Here is a 20,653-nt window from a genome sequence, read left to right as displayed (position 1 = left end):
CAGGTCCTACAAAGTGTGTGAGTGGAGTTTGTGTGATCTCCCCCTGTTCTACAGAGTGAGTGAGTGGAGTTTGTGTGATCTCCCCCTGTTCTACAGAGTGAGTGAGTGGAGTTTGTATGATCTCCCCCTGTTCTACAGAGTGAGTGGAGTTTGTATGATCTCTCCCTGTTCTAGAGTGAGTGGAGTTTGTATGATCTCCTCCTGTTCTACAAAATGAGTGGAGTTTGTATGATCTCCCCCTGTTCTACAGAGTGAGTGAGTGGAGTTTGTATGATCTCTCCCTGTTCTACAGAGTGAGTGAGTGGAGTTTGTGTGATCTCCCCTTGTTCTAAAGAGTTAGTGAGTGGAGTTTGTATGATCTCCCCCTGTTCTAGAGTGAGTGCAGTTTGTATGATCTCCCCCTGTCCTACAGAGTGAGTGAGTGGAGTTTGTATGATCTCCCCCTGTTCTAGAGTGAGTAGAGTTTGTATGATCTCCCCCTGTCCTACAGAGTGAGTGAATGGAGTTTGTATGATCTCCCCATGTTCTACAGAGTGAGTGAGTGGAGTTTGTGTGATCTCCACCTGTTCTACAGAGTGAGTGAGTGGAGTTTGTATGACCTCCCCCTGTTCTACAGAGAGAGTGAGTGGAGTTTGTATGATCTCCCCCTGTTCTACAGGGTGAGTGGAGTTTGTATGATCTCCCCCTGTTCTACAGAGTGAGGGAGTGGAGTTTGTATGGTCTCCCCCTGTTCTACAGAGTGAGTGAGTGGAGTTTGTATGATCTCCCCCTGTTCTACAGAGTGAATGAGTGGAGTTTGTATGATCTCCCCCTGTTCTACAGAGTGAGTGAGTGGAGTTTGTATGATCTCCCCCTGTTCTACAGAGTGAGTGGAGTTTGTATGATCTCCCCCTGTTCTACAGAGCCAGTGAGTGGAGTTTGTGTGATCTCCTCCTGTTCTACAGAGTGAGTGAGTGGAGTTTGTGTGATCTCTCCCTGTCCTACAAAGTGTGTGAGTGGAGTTTGTGTGATCTCCCCCTGTTCTACAGAGTGTGTGAGTGGAGTTTGTGTGATCTCCCCCTGTTCTACAGAGTGAGTGAGTGGAGTTTGTGTGATCTCCCCAGGTCCTACAAAGTGTGTGAGTGGAGTTTGTGTGATCTCCCCCTGTTCTACAGAGTGAGTGAGTGGAGTTTGTGTGATCTCCCCCTGTTCTACAGAGTGAGTGAGTGGAGTTTGTATGATCTCCCCCTGTTCTACAGAGTGAGTGGAGTTTGTATGATCTCTCCCTGTTCTAGAGTGAGTGGAGTTTGTATGATCTCCTCCTGTTCTACAAAATGAGTGGAGTTTGTATGATCTCCCCCTGTTCTACAGAGTGAGTGAGTGGAGTTTGTATGATCTCTCCCTGTTCTACAGAGTGAGTGAGTGGAGTTTGTGTGATCTCCCCTTGTTCTAAAGAGTTAGTGAGTGGAGTTTGTATGATCTCCCCCTGTTCTAGAGTGAGTGGAGTTTGTATGATCTCCCCCTGTCCTACAGAGTGAGTGAGTGGAGTTTGTATGATCTCCCCCTGTTCTAGAGTGAGTAGAGTTTGTATGATCTCCCCCTGTCCTACAGAGTGAGTGAGTGGAGTTTGTATGATCTCCCCATGTTCTACAGAGTGAGTGAGTGGAGTTTGTGTGATCTCCACCTGTTCTACAGAGTGAGTGAGTGGAGTTTGTATGACCTCCCCCTGTTCTACAGAGAGAGTGAGTGGAGTTTGTATGATCTCCCCCTGTTCTACAGGGTGAGTGGAGTTTGTATGATCTCCCCCTGTTCTACAGAGTGAGGGAGTGGAGTTTGTATGGTCTCCCCCTGTTCTACAGAGTGAGTGAGTGGAGTTTGTATGATCTCCCCCTGTTCTACAGAGTGAATGAGTGGAGTTTGTATGATCTCCCCCTGTTCTACAGAGTGAGTGAGTGGAGTTTGTATGATCTCCCCCTGTTCTACAGAGTGAGTGAGTGGAGTTTGTATGATCTCCCCCTGTTCTACAGAGTGAGTGAGTGGAGTTTGTATGATCTCCCCCTGTTCTACAGAGTGAATGAGTGGAGTTTGTATGATCTCCCCCTGTTCTACAGAGTGAATGAGTGGAGTTTGTATGATCTCCCCCTGTTCTACAGAGTGAATGTGTGGAATTTGTATGATCTCCCCCTGTTCTACAGAGTGAGTGAGTGGAGTTTGTATGATCACCCCCTGTTCTACAGAGTGAGTGGAGTTTGTATGATCTCCCCCTGTTCTACAGAGTGAGTGAGTGGAGTTTGTATGATCTCCCCCTGTTCTACAGAGTGAGTGAGTGGAGTTTGTATGATCTCCCCCTGTTCTACAGAGTGAGGGAGTGGAATTTGTATGATCTCCACCTGTTCTACAGAGTGAGTGAGTGGAGTTTGTATGATCTCCCCCTGTTCTACAGTGAGTGAGTGGAGTTTGTATGATCTCCCCCTGTTCTACAGAGTGAGGGAGTGGAGTTTGTATGATCTCCCCCTGTTCTACAGAGTGAATGAGTGGAGTTTGTATGATCTCCCCAAGTCCTACAGAGTGAGTGAGTGGAGATTGTATGATCTCCCCCTGTTCTACAGAGTGAGTGAGTGGAGTTTGTATGATCTCCCCCTGTTCTACAGAGTGAGGGAGTGGAGTTTGTATGATCTCCCCCTGTTCTACAGAGTGAATGAGTGGAGTTTGTATGATCTCCCCCTGTCCTACAGAGTGAGTGAGTGGAGATTGTATGATCTCCCCCTGTTCTACAGAGTGAGTGAGTGGAGTTTGTATGATCTCCCCCTGTTCTACAGAGTTAGTGAGTGGAGTTTGTATGATCTCCCCCTGTTCTACAGAGTGAGTGAGTGGAGTTTGTATGATCTCCACCTGTTCTACAGAGTGAGTGAGTGGAGTTTGTATGATCTCCACCTGTTCTACAGAGTGAGTGAGTGGAGTTTGTATGATCTCCCCCTGTTCTACAGAGTGAGTGGAGTTTGTATGATCTCACCCTGTTCTACAGAGTGAGGGAGTGGAGTTTGTATGATCTCCACCTGTTCTACAGAGTGAGTGGAGTTTGTATGATCTCCCCCTGTTCTACAGAGTGAGTGGAGTTTGTATGATCTCCCCCTGTTCTACAGAGCGAGTGAGTGGAGTTTGTACGATCTCCCCCTGTTCTAGAGAGTGAGTTAGTGGAGTTTGTGTGATCTCCTCCTGTTCTACAGAGTGAGTGAGTGGAGTTTGTGTGATCTCCCCCTGTTCTACAGAGTGAGTGAGTGGAGTTTGTATGATCTCCCCCTGTTCTACAGAGTGAGTGAGTGGAGTTTGTATGATCTCCCCCTGTTCTACAGTGAGTGAGTGGAGTTTGTATGATCTCCCCTTGTTCTACAGAGTGAGTGAGTGGAGTTTGTATGATCTCTCCCTGTTCTACACAGTGAGTGAGTGGAGTTTGTATGATCTCTCCCTGTCCTACAGAGTGAGTGGAGTTTGTATGATCTCCCACTGTTCTACAGAGTGAGTTAGTGGAGTTTGTATGATCTCCCCCTGTTCTACAGAGTGAGTGAGTGGAGTTTGTATGATCTCCCCTTGTTCTACAGAGTGAGTGAGTGGAGTTTGTATGATCTCCCCCTGTCCTACAGAGTGAGTGGAGTTTGTATGATCTCCCCCTGTCCTACAGAGTGAGTGGAGTTTGTATGATCTCCCCCTGTTCTACAGAGTGAGTGAGTGGAGTTTGTGTGATCTCCCCCTGTTCTACAGAGCGAGTGAGTGGAGTTTGTATGATCTCCCCCTGTTCTACAGAGTGGGTGAGTGGAGTTTGTATGATCTCCCCCTGTTCTACAGAGTGAGTGAGTGAGTGGAGTTTGTATGATCTCCCCCTGTTCTACAGAGTGAGTGAGTGGAGTTTGTATGATCTCCCCCTGTTCTACAGAGCGAGTGAGTGGAGTTTGTATGATCTCCCCCTGTTCTACAGAGTGAGTGAGTGGAGTTTGTGTGATCTCCTCCTGTTCTACAGAGTGAGTGAGTGGAGTTTGTATGATCTCCCCCTGTTCTACAGAGTGAGTGAGTGGAGTTTGTATGATCTCCTCCTGTTCTACAGAGTGAGTGAGTGGAGTTTGTATGATCTCCCCCTGTTCTACAGAGTGAGTGGAGTTTGTATGATCTCCCCCTGTTCTACAGAGTGAGTGAGTGGAGTTTGTTTGATCTCCCCTTGTTCTACAGAGTGAGTGGAGTTTGTATGATCTCCTCCTGTTCTACAGAGTGAGTGAGTGGTGTTTGTATGATCAATCAGCTCTCTCAATCTATCAATCACCGAGTCCTTAGCACAATGAGGGCCCGGTGATACGTGACATGCCCCCGTGCATCCGTGTCTCCTCATCATCTCCGTGTCTACCCATCTCCATGTCCCCATGTCCACATATCTCAATGTACCAGTGTCCCTTCACCTCCATGTCCCCTTGTCTCCGTGTCCCCATGTCTCATCATCTCCATGTCCCCACATCTCCATGTCCCAATGTCTCTATCTCCTCATCTCCCAGTCCCCGTGTCTCATCATTTTCATGTCCCCGTGTCTCCGTGTCCCCATGTCCCCGGGTCTCTGTGTCTCCACATCTCCCAGTCCCCACATTTCCCAGTCCCCACATCTCATCATCTCCATGTCCCCGTGTCTCATCATCTCCATGTCCCCGTGTCTCATCATCTCCATGTCCCCCTGTCTTCTCATCTCCATGTCCCCGTGTCTCATCATCTCCATGTCCCCGTGTCTCTGTGTCTCCACATCTCCACATCTCCCCGTGCCCGCTGGAGGCCACATTGAGTGGTGGGGGGGTGGGGGGGTGGGGGGCCACGTGGCCCAGGGCGGGCAGCGGGGGGTCACCACCCCCCCCTGCACCCCCCCCACACCGACCCCCCCCCCCCCCCCCCTCACAGCCGAGTCAGGATGAATATTCAGGCTCCGTCCGAGCCGCGCGTAGCCCCCAGGATTAGTTGTCCAGGGCACCAGATCCCGCGCTGGGGGAAATGAAAATTATTACATCTCCATATTCACAGCCTCCTCATCCACGTCGTCGTTGTCGTCGTCGTGAGCCATCGCTGCAAAAACAAGCGGTGCCGTGACCTCAGCACTGCCGCCGCTGTTGAGACAGCGCGACACTGTGTCTCTCTCGCTGTCTCCCTCAACATCACTCGCTCTCAACATCACTCACTCCATCACTCACTCACTCTCAACATCACTCACTCACTCCATCACTCACTCACTCTCAACATCACTCGCTCTCAACATCACTCGCTCTCAACATCACTCACTCACTCACTCCATCACTAACTCACTCTCAACATCACTCACTCTCAACATCACTCACTCACTCTCTCTCCCCATCACTCAGTCCCCCCATCACTCACTCACTCTCAACATCACTCGCTCTCAACATCAATGACTCAACATCACTCACTCACTCTCAACATCACTCACTCACTCACCCATCACTCAGTCCCCCCATCACTCACTCACCCATCACTCTCCCCATCACTCACTCTCAACATCACTCACTCACTCACTCAAAACATCACTCACTCACTCACTCTCAACATCACTCAGTCCCCCCATCACTCACTCACTCTCAACATCACTCACTCACTCTCTCCCCCCATCACTCTCCCCCCATAACTCTCTCCCCCCATCACTCTCCCCCCATAACTCTCTCCCCCCATCACTCTCTCCCCCCATCACTCTCTCCCCCCATCACTCTCTCCCCCCATCACTCTCCCCCCATCACTCACTCCCCCCATCACTCTCTCCCCCCATCACTCTCCCCGCATCACTCTCTCCCCCCATCACTCTCTCCCCCCATCACTCTCTCCCCCCATCACTCTCTCCCCCCATCACTCTCTCCCCCCATCACTCTCTCCCCCCATCACTCTCTCCCCCCATCACTCTCTCTCCCCATCACTCTCTCTCCCCATCACTCTCTCCCCCCATCACTCTCTCCCCCCATCACTCTCTCCCCCCATCACTCTCTCCCCCCATCACTCTCTCCCCCCATCACTCTCTCCCCCCATCACTCTCCCCCCATCACTCTATCCCCATCATTCTCTCCCCCCATCACTCTCTCCCCCCATCACTCTCACCCCCCATCACTCTCCCCACACTCTCCCCATCACTCACTCCCTCCATCACTCACTCCCCCGGGTCCACTCGGGGGGTGGGGTGGGTGGAGTGGGAGGGGTGCGGTGGATGGGGGGAGGGATGGGGGTGGGGTGGTAGGGGTGGTAGTGGTGGTAGGGGTGGTGGGATGGGGTGGTAGGAATGGGGGGATGGGGTGGTAGGGGTGGGGGGTGGTAGGAGTGGGAGGGGTGGTAGGAGTGGTAGGAGTGGGGGGTTAGGGTGGGGGGAGAGGTGGGTGGGGTGTGGGTGGTAGGAGTGGGTGGGGTGGTAGGAGTGGGAGGGTTGGATGGGGTGGTAGGAGTGGGGGGAGAGGTGGGTGGGGTGTGGGTGGTAGGAGTGGGTGGGGTGGTAGGAGTGGGTGGTTAGGGTGGGGAGAGAGGTGGGTGGGGTGTGGGTGGTAGGAGTGGGTGGGGTGGTAGGAGTGGGTGGGGTGGTAGGAGTGGGGGGTTAGGGTGGGGGGAGAGGTGGGTGGGGTGTGGGTGGTAGGAGTGGGAGGGGTGGGATGGGGATGGGGTGGGGGAGATGCGATGGGCAGGTTGTGGGGGTGGGTAGTTAGCAGGAGGGCACAGGCTGTCACGGCAAACTTATTTTTAATATCGCAGAGCCGCGGTCATCACACGGGGTCACAGCCAAACATCTCGGGGCAATGAAACGCAACGAGAACCCCCCTCGCCCCCCTGCAAACGCCGATCGCAGAGTTTCGTTTCGAGCGCGCACAAAAATAAAGCCGCAAACCGCCTTCAACAATTTTGCAATTCCACACACAGACACAAGAAACACACGAAGATTCACACACCTACCCACCCACCCTGACGATGCCTGCTGTTGTGTATAATTGAAACCTGAGTCTCTCTCTGCTTCTCTCTCTCTGTTTCTCATCATCATCATCATTGTGGCTAGATGTTGACTACCTCGCCTGGTCTACAGGTGGTGGTGGGTTCGATCCTGACCCTGACGATGCCTGCCGTTGTATATTTGGTGTTTGCGTCTCTCTCTCTGCTTCTCATCATCATCACGGTGGCTAGGAGATGTTGACTACCTCGCCTGGTGTACAGGAGGTGGTGGGTTCGATCCTGACCCTGACGATGCCTGCTGTTGTATATAATCGAAACCTGAGTCTCTCTCTCTGCGTCTCATCATCATCATCACGGTGGCTAGGGGATGTTGACTACCTCGCCTGGTATACAGGTGATCGTGGGTTCGATCCCAACCCTGACGACGCCTGCTGCTGCTGTTGTGTATAATTGAAATCTGCGTCTCTCTCTCTCTCATCATCATGGTGGTTGGGAGATGTTAACTACCTCGCCTAGTGTACAGGTGGTCGTGGGTTCGATGCTGACCCTGACGACGCCTGCTGTTGTTTATAATTGAAGCCTGCGTCTCTCTCTTCGTTTATCATCATCATCACGGTGGCTAGATGTTGACTACCTCGCCTAGTGTACAGGTAGTGGTGGGTTCGATCCCGACCCTGACGATGCCTGCCGTTGTATAATTGAAGCCTGCGTCTCTCTCTCTCTCTGCTTATCATTATCACGGTGGCTAGAAGATGTTAACTACCTCGCCTGGTGTACCGGTGGTCATGGGTTCGATCCTGACCCTGACGATGCCTGCTGCTGTTGTATATAATTGAAGCCTGCGTCTCTGTCTGCTTCTCATCATCATCACGGTGGCTAGGAGATGTTAACTACCTCGCCTGGTGTACATATATGTGGTGGTGGGTTCGATCCCGACCCTGACGATGCCTTCTGCTGTATATAATTGAAGCCTGAGTCTCTCTCTCTCTCTGTCTGTTTCTCATCATCATCATCATCATCACGGTGGCTAGGAGATGTTGACTACCTCGCCTGGTGTACAGGTGGTGGTGGGTTCGATCCCGACCCTGACGATGCCTGCTGCTGTTTATAACTGAAGCCTGCGTCTCTCTCTCTCTCTCTGCTTCTCATCATCATCACGGTGGCTACAAGATGTTGACTACCTCGCCTGGTGTACAGGTGGTGGTGGGTTCGATCCTGACTCTGACGACGCCTGCTGCTGTTGTGTATAATTGAAACATGTGTCTCTCTCTGTTTCTCATCATCATCACGGTGGCTAGGAGATGTTAACTACCTCGCCTGGTGTACAGGTGGTGGTGGGTTCGATCCCGACCCTGACGACGCCTGCTGCTGTTGTGTATAATCGAAACCTGCGTCTCTCTCGCTCGCCCCGTGGTCGCGTGGATCTCTCTCGGGGACCTCTCTTCCACATTCACAATTCAACTCCGCGCGTTCCGAGTGATGACGACGATAATTATCCACTGAAATCCGACCATCAATTTGTGGATGGCCAGGGTCTCTTCTGGGCGAGAGAGAAAGAGAAGAGAGAGAGAGAGAAAAACAAAACGAGCTGCCTAGCTCAGGAAGTATGTGTGTGTGTTGGGGGGGGAGGGGGGGGGGCTCTACCTGGTCAAATAAAACCCAATATGAGACCCCCCTCGTGGTGCGCGAGGCTATGATCCCCTCCCAAGGCAACTCGCAATTTCAAATAACGAGGAGAGAGTTTCGGTGCTGGGTCCGCAAATTTGCCCGGAGTTCGAAGAAGGGGAGTTCGCTCGCAAAAAAAGTTTTGGGGGGAGGGGGGGGTGAGGTGGTACAACCCGCTAGCTTCAAAGAGCCCACGTCTCCTATAGAGGGGGGCACTTTTGGCCTACTCTTCCCAGCCCCCCTCTGGCAGAGGTCGCAACCGGGTACCCGATACCCGTACCCTACCCGATACCCGGCTACCCGGCCGGGTACGGGTACCCGTTTGCGACCCTGGTGCGGCCGGGTACGGGTACGGGTAGGCCGTGAGTCACTGGTGAGTCACCGTGATTGTCACTCATTTCCCAACGTCTTGTCTCTTCTCACAATTCAAGTTCCTAGAATCAACCCACCCGCGCCTGCAACGTGGCTTCATCCCAGAGGTCGCAAACGGCTACCCGATACCCGTACCCTACTCGTACCCGGCCGGGTACGGGTAGGCCGTGAGTCACTGGTGAGTAGCCGTTTGTCACTCATTTCGGGTAGGGTACGGGTAGGGAACGGCTACCCGTACCCAGCCAGGTACGGGTACCCATTTGCGACCCTGGTGCGGCCGGGTACAGGTACTCGTTCCCTAACCGTACCCTACCCGAAACGAGTGACAAACGGTGACTCACCAGTGACTCACGGGTCTACCCGTACCCGTACCCGGCCGCACCAGGGTCGCAAACGGGTACCCGTACCCGGCCGAGTTTTAAAACTTCAAGATGCTTTTTGGTTTGTTTGTTTTGCTTGCTTGCTTCGTAGACCGCCGACGACAATTTCTGACGCCGTTTGGGGGATTTTTCTTTCTCCGCGAGACGTGGCTCCGAGCTGTATAGCGACGTCGTCTGAGAGACGGTGTGCCTTCACGCCCCCCTCTCCTCCCCCCCCACGTATAGGAGCGTGTCTCTACCCACGTGGAATCGCGAATCCCGGCCGCCCGCCCGTGCCGTGCGAATGATACGCTCTGATGCTGTGCCCCTTCACGGGAAACTGGCAAAAGCCGCTCGCGAAAATGCGAGGCGATGATACTCGCCGCCGGCTGCTCAAGCTCGAATCGCAGCTAACGAGCGTGGCGATTTGTTCAATAAACGGGGAAAAAGGTTAACAGTTAAACTCGGAATTCAAACCAGACGCTGCTGCTACTACTAACTAGACACTACTAACAAGACACGGCACACAAGACACTACTAACGAGACAATACTAATGAGACTAAGCAAACACTACTACCAAACTGATAGTGATGATGGTGGTAGAGGTTGTGATGATGATTGTGGTGGTGGTGGTGGTGGTGATGATGGTGGTGGTGATGATGGTGGTGGTGATGATGATGGAGGTGGTGATGATGGAGGTGGTGGTGGTGATGGATATGATGGAGGTGGTGATGATGGAGGTGGTGATGATTGAGGTGGTGGTGATGATGGAGGTGATGATGGTGGTGATGATGGAGGTGGTGGTGATGATGGAGGTGGTGATGATGGAGGTGGTGGTGATGATGGAGGTGATGATGGTGGTGATGATGGAGGTGGTGATGATGATGGAGGTGGTGGTGATGGTGGAGGTGGTTGTGGTGATGATGGAGGTGGTGATGATGGAGGTGGTGGTGGTGATGGAGGTGGTGGTGGTGGATATGATGGAGGTGATGATGATTGAGGTGGTGGTGGTGGATATGATGGAGGTGGTGATGATTGAGGTGGTGGTGATGGAGGTGATGGTGGTGATGGAGGTGATGGTGGTGGATATGATGGAGGTGGTGATGATTGAGGTGGTGGTGATGGAGGTGATGGTGGTGATGGAGGTGATGGTGGTGACGATGGTGATGGAGGTGGTGATGATGGTGATGGTGGTGATGATGGTGATGATGGAGGTGGTGGTGATAATGATGGAGGTGGTGGTGATGGTGGTGATGGTGGTGATGATGGTGGTGATGGTGGTGATGATGGAGGTGGTGGTGGTGATGGATATGATGGAGGTGGTGATGATGGAGGTGGTGATGATTGAGGTGGTGGTGATGATGGAGGTGATGATGGTGGTGATGATGGAGGTGGTGGTGATGATGGAGGTGGTGATGATGGAGGTGGTGGTGATGATGGAGGTGATGATGGTGGTGATGATGGAGGTGGTGATGATGATGGAGGTGGTGGTGATGGTGGAGGTGGTTGTGGTGATGATGGAGGTGGTGATGATGGAGGTGGTGGTGATGATGGTGATGATGGAGGCGGTGGTGGTGATGGAGGTGGTGGTGGTGGATATGATGGAGGTGATGATGATTGAGGTGGTGGTGGTGGATATGATGGAGGTGGTGATGATTGAGGTGGTGGTGATGGAGGTGATGGTGGTGATGGAGGTGATGGTGGTGGATATGATGGAGGTGGTGATGATTGAGGTGGTGGTGATGGAGGTGATGGTGGTGATGGAGGTGATGGTGGTGACGATGGTGATGGAGGTGGTGATGATGGTGATGGTGGTGATGATGGTGATGATGGAGGTGGTGGTGATAATGATGGAGGTGGTGGTGATGGTGGTGATGGTGGTGATGATGGTGGTGATGGTGGTGATGGTGGAGATGGTGGTGATGGTGGTGATGGTGGAGGTGGTGGTGATGGAGGTGGTGATGATGGAGGTGGTGATGATGGAGGTGGTGATGATGGTGGTGGTGATGACAGAGGTGGTGGTGATGGTGGTGATGATGGTGATGGAGGTGATGGTGGTGGTGATAATGGTGATGGTGGTGATGATGATGATGGTGGTGATGATGATGATGGAGGTGATGGTGGTGATGATGGAGGTGGTGGTGATGGTGATGGAGGTGGTGGTGATGGTGGTGATGATGGTGATGATGGAGGTGATGATGGTGATGATGGAGGTGGTGGTGATGGAGGTGGTGATGATGGAGGTGATGATGATGGAGGTGGTGATGGCGGTGAATGGCTGTAAACTCAACAACGACAACCACAACAACGGTAATAACTTAACATGCAGCTCCACCTGCCGTCTCACGACGGCCCATGGTGGACGCTATCAATATCAACACACAGAAGTGATGAGAGATAAAGTGACGAGAGATTAAGCGGTGAGAGTGGTGAGAGATAAAGTGATGAGAGATAAAGCGATGAGAGATAGAGTGACGAGAGATAAAGTGATGAGAGATTAAGCGATGAGAGATAAAGTGATGAGAGATAGAGTGACGAGAGATAAAGTGATGAGAGATAAAGTGATGAGAGATTAAGTGATGAGAGATAAAGCGATGAGAGATAGAGTGATGAGAGATAAAGTGATGAGAGATTAAGTGATGAGAGATAAAGTGATGAGAGATGAAGCAATGAGAGATAAAGTGATGAGAGATAAAGTGATGAGAGATAGAGTGACGAGAGATAAAGTGATGAGAGATAAAGTGATGAGAGATTAAGTGATGAGAGATTAAGCGATGAGAGATAAAGTGATGAGAGATAGAGTGACGAGAGATAAAGTGATGAGAGATAAAGTGATGAGAGATAAAGTGATGAGAGATTAAGTGATGAGAGATCAAGCGATGAGAGATAAAGTGATGAGAGATAAAGTGATGAGAGATAAAGTGATGAGAGATTAAGCGATGAGAGATTAAGCGATGAGAGATAAAGCGATGAGAGATTAAGCGATGAGAGATTAAGTGATGAGAGATCAAGCGATGAGAGATAAAGTGATGAGAGATTAAGCGATGAGAGATAAAGTGATGAGAGATAGAGTGATGAGAGATAAAGTGATGAGAGATAAAGTGATGAGAGATTAAGCGATGAGAGATTAAGCGATGAGAGATAAAGTGATGAGAGATTAAGCGATGAGAGATAAAGTGATGAGAGATAGAGTGACGAGAGATAAAGTGATGAGAGATAAAGTGATGAGAGATTAAGCGATGAGAGATAAAGCGATGAGAGATTAAGTGATGAGAGATAAAGTGATGAGAGATAAAGTGATGAGAGATAAAGTGATGAGAGATTAAGTGATGAGAGATCAAGCGATGAGAGATTAAGTGATGAGAGATAAAGTGATGAGAGATAAAGTGATGAGAGATGAAGCGATGAGAGATAAAGTGATGAGATATTAAGCGATGAGAGATTAAGCGATGAGAGATAAAGTGATGAGAGATGAAGCGATGAGAGATAAAGTGATGAGAGATAAAGTGATGAGAGATAAAGCGATGAGAGATGAAGCGATGAGAGATAAAGTGATGAGAGATTAAGTGATGAGAGATAAAGTGATGAGAGATGAAGCGATGAGAGATAAAGCGATGAGAGATAAAGTGATGAGAGATTAAGTGATGAGAGATAAAGCGATGAGAGATAAAGTGATGAGAGATAAAGTGATGAGAGATTAAGCGATGAGAGATAAAGCGATGAGAGATTAAGTGATGAGAGATAAAGTGATGAGAGATAGAGTGATGAGAGATTAAGCGATGAGAGATAAAGTGATGAGAGATTAAGCGATGAGAGATTAAGCGATGAGAGATAAAGTGATGAGAGATTAAGTGATGAGAGATAGAGTGATGAGAGATAAAGTGATGAGAGATAAAGTGATGAGAGATTAAGCGATGAGAGATAAAGTGATGAGAGATAGAGTGACGAGAGATAAAGTGATGAGAGATAAAGTGATGAGAGATTAAGCGATGAGAGATAAAGCGATGAGAGATTAAGTGATGAGAGATAAAGTGATGAGAGATAAAGTGATGAGAGATAAAGTGATGAGAGATTAAGTGATGAGAGATCAAGCGATGAGAGATAAAGTGATGAGAGACAAAGTGATGAGAGACAAAGTGATGAGAAATAAAGTGATGAGAGATAAAGTGATGAGAGATAAAGTGATGAGAGATAAAGTGATGAGAGATAAAGTGATGAGAGATAAAGCGATGAGAGATAAAGTGATGAGAGATAAAGTGATGAGAGATTAAGTGATGAGAGATTAAGTGATGAGAGATAAAGTGATGAGAGATAAAGTGATGAGAGATAAAGTGATGAGAGATAAAGCGATGAGAGATAAAGTGATGAGAGATGAAGCGATGAGAAATAAAGCGATGAGAGATTAAGCGATGAGAGATTAAGCGATGAGAGATGAAGCGATGAGAGATAAAGTGATGAGAGATTAAGTGATGCGAGATAAAGCGATGAGAGATAAAGCGATGAGAGATAAAGTGATGAGAGATTAAGCGATGAGAGATAAAGTGATGAGAGATAAAGTGATGAGAGATTAAGCGATGAGAGATAAAGTGATGAGAGATAAAGTGATGAGAGATTAAGTGATGAGAGATCAAGCGATGAGAGATAAAGTGATGAGAGACAAAGTGATGAGAGACAAAGTGATGAGAAATAAAGTGATGAGAGATAAAGTGATGAGAGATAAAGTGATGAGAGATAAAGTGATGAGAGATAAAGTGATGAGAGATAAAGCGATGAGAGATAAAGTGATGAGAGATAAAGTGATGAGAGATTAAGTGATGAGAGATTAAGTGATGAGAGATAAAGTGATGAGAGATAAAGTGATGAGAGATAAAGTGATGAGAGATAAAGCGATGAGAGATAAAGTGATGAGAGATGAAGCGATGAGAAATAAAGCGATGAGAGATTAAGCGATGAGAGATTAAGCGATGAGAGATGAAGCGATGAGAGATAAAGTGATGAGAGATTAAGTGATGAGAGATAAAGCGATGAGAGATAAAGCGATGAGAGATAAAGTGATGAGAGATTAAGCGATGAGAGATAAAGTGATGAGAGATTAAGCGATGAGAGATAAAGTGATGAGAGATTAAGTGATGAGAGATGAAGCGATGAGAGATAAAGTGATGAGAGATTAAGTGATGAGAGATAAAGTGATGAGAGATAAAGTGATGAGAGATGAAGCGATGAGAGATAAAGTGATGAGAGATTAAGCGATGAGAGATTAAGCGATGAGAGATAAAGTGATGAGAGATGAAGCGATGAGAGATAAAGTGATGAGAGATAAAGCGATGAGAGATAAAGTGATGAGAGATGAAGCGATGAGAGATAAAGTGATGAGAGATTAAGCGATGAGAGATAAAGTGATGAGAGATAAAGTGATGAGAGATAAAGTGATGAGAGATAAAGTGATGAGAGATAAAGCGATGAGAGATAAAGTGATGAGAGATAAAGCGATGAGAAATAAAGTGATGAGAGATAAAGCGATGAGAGATAAACTGCTAGCAATGCGGCTAGTGCTGCTACTTGCTGTTAGTGGTACTGCTGCTAATGCTGCTGCTACTGCTAGCAACGCTGCTGCTGCTGATGCTTGTGGTACTGCTGCTACTGATGCTAGTGATACTGCTGTTACTGCTAGCAATGCTGCTGCTGATGCTAGTGGTACTGCTGCTACTGATGCTAGTGGTACTGCTGCTGATTCTAGTGGTACTGCTGCTACTGATGCTAGTGGTACTGCTACTGATTCTAGTGGTACTGCTTATTGCTGTTAGTGGTACTGCTGCTAATGCTGCTGCTACTGCTAGCAATGCTGCTGCTGATGCTGGTGATACTGCTGCTACTGATGCTAGTGGTACTGCTGCTAATGCTGCTGCTACTGCTAGCAATGCTGCTGCTGATGCTAGTGGTACTGCTGCTACTGATGCTGCTACTGCTGCTGCTGATGCTGCTGCTGATGCTAGTGGTACTGCTGCTACTGATGCTGCTACTGCTGCTAGCAATGCTGCTGCTGATGCTAGTGGTACTGCTGCTACTGATGCTGCTACTGATTCTAGTGGTACTGCTTATTGCTGTTAGTGGTACTGCTGCTAATGCTGCTGCTACTGCTAGCAATGCTGCTGCTGATGCTAGTGGTACTGCTGCTACTGATGCTAGTGGTACTGCTGCTGATGCTAGCGATACTGCTGCTACTGATGCTGCTACTGCTAGCAATGCTGCTGCTGATGCTAGTGGTACTGCTGCTACTGATGCTGCTACTGCTAGCAATGCTGCTGCTGATGCTTGCTGCTGCCCTTAGCCAGTCTCGGGAGAGGCTGGCCGACCGGCTGGCGTGAGCTGTGGCTGGTGACGCTGGCGACGGTGTGCATGGGCTACGTGTGAGTCGTGGTGAGGGTGGTGGTGGCGGTGGTGAGGGTGGTGGTGAGGGTGGTGAGGGTGGTGGTGAGGGTGGTGAGGGTGGTGGTGATGGTGGTGGTGAGGGTGGTGGTGGCGGTGGTGAGGGTGGTGGTGGTGAGGGTGGTGAGGGTGGTGGTGATGGTGGTGGTGAGGGTGGTGAGGGTGGTGGTGAGGGTGGTGAGGGTGGTGGTGAGGGTGGTGGTGAGGGTGGTGGTGGCGGTGGTGAGGGTGGTGGTGGCGGTGGTGAGGGTGGTGGTGAGGGTGGTGGTGGTGAGGGTGGTGGTGGCGGTGGTGAGGGTGGTGGTGAGGGTGGTGGTGGTGAGGGTGGTGGTGGTGAGGGTGGTGGTGGCGGTGGTGAGGGTGGTGGTGAGGGTGGTGGTGGCGGTGGTGAGGGTGGTGGTGAGGGTGGTGAGGGTGGTGGTGGTGGCGGTGGTGGCGGTGGTGAGGGTGGTGGTGAGGGTGGTGGTGAGGGTGGTAGTGAGGGTGGTGGTGGTGAGGGTGGTGGTGGTGAGGGTGGTGGTGGCGGTGGTGAGGGTGGTGGTGAGGGTGGTGGTGAGGGTGGTGGTGGCAGTGGTGAGGGTGGTGGTGAGGGTGGTGGTGGCGGTGGTGAGGGTGGTGGTGGTGGTGGTGAGGGTGGTGGTGAGGGTGGTGGTGGTGGTGGCGATGGTGGTGGTGATGGTGGTGATGGCGCTAGTGTCGGTAATGGGTGGTGGCGCTGGCAGTGCAACCGACAGTGGTGATGCCGGCATCAGCAGTGGTATCGGTAGTGCAGTTGTTATATCTGATGCTATCGGTAGTGCAGTTGTTATATCTGATGGTATCGGTAGTGCAGTTGTGATCTCTGATGCTATCGGTAGTGCAGTAGTTGTATCTGATGGTATCGGTAGTGCAGTTGAGATCTCTGATGGTATTGGTAGTGCAGTTGTGATCTCTGATGCTATCGGTAGTGCAAAGGTTATATCTGATGGTATCGGTAGTGCAATTGATGGCTCTGATGGTGTTGGTAGTGCAGTTGTGATCTCTGATGGTATCGGTAGTGCAGTTGTGATCTCTGATGCTATCGGTAGTGCAGTAGTTGTATCTGATGGTATCGGTAGTGCAGTTGAGATCTCTGATGGTATTGGTAGTGCAGTTGTGATCTCTGATGCTATCGGTAGTGCAGAGGTTATATCTGATGGTATCGGTAGTGCAATTGATGGCTCTGATGGTGTTGGTAGTGCAGTTGTGATCTCTGATGGTATTGGTAGTGCAGTTGTGATCTCTGATGCTATCGGTAGTGCAATAGTTGTATCTGATGGTATCGGTAGTGCAGTTGAGATCTCTGATGCTATCGGTAGTGCAGTTGTGATCTCTGATGCTGTCGTTAGTGCAGTAGTTGTATCTGATGGTATCGGTAGTGCAGTTGAGATCTCTGATGCTATCGGTAGTGCAGTTGTGATCTCTGATGCTGTCGTTAGTGCAGAGGTTATATCTGATGCTGTCGGTAGTGCAATTGATGTCTCTGATGGTGTCGGTAGTGCAGTTGTGATCTCTGATGCTATCGGTAGTGCAGAGGTTATATCTGATGGTATCGGTAGTGCAGATGCTACCTCTGCTGGTATCGGTAGCGCAGACGTTATATCTGCTTGTATTGGGAGTGCCGGCGTTGGTAGCGTTGCAATAACGAGTGGCGGTGCCGGTAGTGCAGCTGGTATTGGCAGAGCTCGCATGGCTGATGCCGCTGTTGCTGGCATGCCGGGTGCTTCTGGTTCTAGTCCAGTCGGCCTCACTAGTCGTGCTACTGCTGGTACCATCAGTGCTCGCATTGGCAGTACAATTGCCGGTGGTTGTGGCGGTTGTGGCGGTCGTGTCGGTGGTGATGGTTGTGCCAGTGGTGGTATTGGCGGTGCGTCTGGTGCTGGTATCGTTGGCGGAGCCGGTGTCGGTAGCAGTACAATTGCCGGCGGTGGTGGCGGCGGCGGTTGTGGTTGTGGCGGTGGTTGTGGCGGTAGTGATGGTTGTGCCGGTGGTGGTATCGTTGGCAGAGCCGGTGTCGGTAGTGCGGCTGTCGTCGGCGGTGGCCTCTGGAAGGAGAGCGGCTCTCTCTGCCCGGGTCCGTCGTCGGCAGGGGACTACCTGGCACCACCCCTCCTGCAAGTAGCGGCGCTGCAGGCGCATAGCCAGCCGGCGGTCGCACTCCTCCATGCTCAGAGCTGAGCACACGCGGCCACAACAACGACAACAACAACAACATTGGAACCTCATTTGCCAGTGGAAAAAAATATGATCATTGGTTTTTACCCTTTTATCTGGCAACAAAACTGACACCTTTTTTACAAGGAGTCATGTTTGCATAGACCACAATACCTGCAGTCGGAATGCAAACAACAAACACACAACTCTGGTAATGTATGCACTTCGATTTAAAGCTTTCGTGACTGCAGGGATTCATCTTCTTGGTTCTTTCGGTAAAGTCACGTAGAAGGGAAGTAATAAAATAATAAAATAAAACATAATAATTTCAGACGCTGTCTCCCCGACAGACCTGGTCTTCACCTGAGGACGGCTGCTTGCGTTGGAGCCGAAACGTCGTGAGAATTATTTTATTATGTTTTATTTTTTATTACTTCCCTTCTACGTGACTTTACCGAAAGAACCAAGAAGATGATAATTGGTTTTTTACCCTTTTATCTGGCAACAAAACTGACACCTTTTTTTACAAGGAGTCATGTTTGCATTGACCACAATACCTGCAGTCGGAATGCAAACAAAAAAACATAACTCTGATAATGTATGCACTGCCCTTGAAGCTGATTGGTCCACACCCGAGACAGCTTTTCTTAGAGCCTAGTTTCACATGGTGTTGGACCAGATGACGCCAAAAGGGCGCACAACTCAAAGACAACGCACCATCAGAGTATGAGAGCTCGGGGTGAAGCATTTACACCATTGGAACCTCCTTTGCCAGTAGAAAAATATGATAATTGGTTTTTTACCCTTTTATCTGGCAACAAAACTGACACCTTTTTTACAAGGAGTCATGTTTGCACTGACCACAATACCTGCAGTCGGAATGCAAACAAAAAAAACACACAACTCTGATAATGTATGCACTGTCCTTGAAATTGATTGGTCCACACCCGAGACAGCTTTCTTTACAGCCGAGTCTCACATGGTGTTGAACCAGATGACGCTTTTGGCGTGCATACTTTATCAGAGTTATGTTTTTTTGTTTGCATTCCGACTGCAGGTATTGTGGTCAATGCAAACATGACTCCTTGTAAAAAAAGGTGTCAGTTTTGTTGCCAGATAAAAGGGTAAAAAACCAATTATAACAACAACAACGTCAACGCATTTCGTGACTGCAGGGATTCATCTTCTTGGTTCTTTCGGTAAAGTCACGTAGAAGGGAAGTAATAAAATAATACAAATAAAACATAATAAAATAATTCTCACGACGTTTCGGCCACAACGCAAGCAGCCGTCCTCAGGTGAAACCAGGTCTGTCGAGGCGTCATTCAGACGCTGTCGCCTCGACAGATCTGGTTTCACCTGGGGACGGCTGCTTGCGTTGTGGCCGAAACGTCGTGAGAATTATTTTATTATGTTTTATTTGTATTATTTTATTACTTCCCTTCTACGTGACTTTACCGAAAGAACCAAGAAGATGAACGTCAATGCAGCAACAGCGCGGAGAGTCACACACGCACGGCGCTACGAACCTGGCGATTCCGTCTCGATTCCGTCTCACAGGCAACACCAGTGACGACTATACGATGTTGGCCACCCACCCCCTCGTGTGCCACAGTGCCGGGCGGTCTTCATAGGTGCTGCTACTCGCTAACAGCACTTGCTCCAACGGTCTGTTATGGTCATATACGGGGGATATTTGTCTTTGTGTGCGTGCGTGCATGTGCGTGCGTGTGCATGTGTGCGTGCGTGCGCATGTGCGTGTGCGTGCATGTGTGTGTGCGTGTGTGAGCACATGCGCGCGTGTGTGTGTGTTGTGCCTGCATGCATGTGTGCATGTCTTTGTGTTTTTTTGTACGTGTGTGTGGTGTGTGTCCATGTGGGAGTGCGTGCGTGCGGTGTGTGTCCATACGTGCGAGCGATGTGTGTGTGTGTCCATACGTGCGTGCGGTGTGTGTGTGTCCATGTGCGCGTGCGTGCAGTGTGTGTGTGTGTGTGTCCATGTGGGCATGTGGGCGTGCGTGCGGTGTGTGTGTGTCCATGCGTGCGTGTGTGCGGTGTGTGTCCATGTGTGCGTGTGTGCGGTGTGTGTGTCCATGCGGGCGTGCGTGGTGTGTGTCCATGTGTGCGTGCGTGCGGTGTGTGTGTGTGTCCATGCGTGCGTGTGTGCGGTGTGTGTGTCCATGCGTGCGTGCGAGCGGTGTGTGTCCATGCATGCGTGCGTGCGAGCGGTGTGTGTGTGTCCATGCGTGCGTGTGTGCGGTGTGTGTGTCCATGCGTGCGTGCGAGCGGTGTGTGTCCATGCATGCGTGCGTGCGAGCGGTGTGTGTGTGTCCGTGCGTGCGGTGTGTGTGTGTGTCCATGCGTGCGTGTGTGCGGTGTGTGTGTGTGTCCATGCGTGCAGTGTGTGTGTGTGTCCATGCGTGCGTGCGTGCGGTGTGTGTGTCCATGCGTGCGTGCGGTGTGTGTGTCCGTACGTGCGTGCGGTGTGTGTGTGTCCATGCGTGCGTGCGGTGTGTGTGTGTGCCCGTGCGTGCGGTGTGTGTGTCCATGCGTGCGTGTGCGCGGTGTGTGTGTGCGTGTGTGCGTGTGTGCGTGCGGTGTGTGTGTCCATGCGTGCGGTGTGTGTGTGCGTGCGTGCGTGCGTGCGGTGTGTGCGTGCGGTGTGTGTGTGCGTGCGTGCGGTGTGTGTGTGTCTATGCGTGCGGTGTGTGTGTGTGTGTCC

At 50.3% G+C, this 20,653-nt stretch overlaps 1 protein-coding gene across 1 annotated transcript; it reads right to left on the bottom strand.

The window, feature by feature from the left end:
- Nucleotides 1-10,623: 10,623 nt before the first annotated feature.
- On the bottom strand, nt 10,624-11,690 carry LOC144952392 (uncharacterized; the record flags this gene model as incomplete). The annotated part of the gene is made up of 2 exons (XM_078882785.1): nt 11,669-11,690; nt 10,624-11,618 (listed from the first exon to the last, which is right to left on the bottom strand). Coding segments are annotated over exons 1-2 (1,017 nt in total), but the record flags the coding sequence as incomplete, so codon positions are not given.
- Nucleotides 11,691-20,653: the final 8,963 nt, after the last annotated feature.

The sequence above is a fragment of the Lampetra fluviatilis genome, chromosome 67 (assembly GCF_964198595.1).
Source record: "Lampetra fluviatilis chromosome 67, kcLamFluv1.1, whole genome shotgun sequence".
In the NCBI taxonomy this organism is placed as follows: Eukaryota; Metazoa; Chordata; class Hyperoartia; order Petromyzontiformes; family Petromyzontidae; genus Lampetra; species Lampetra fluviatilis.
The sequence above is the reverse complement of the archived record's forward strand: the minus strand, read 5'-3'. Positions and strand labels throughout refer to the sequence as shown.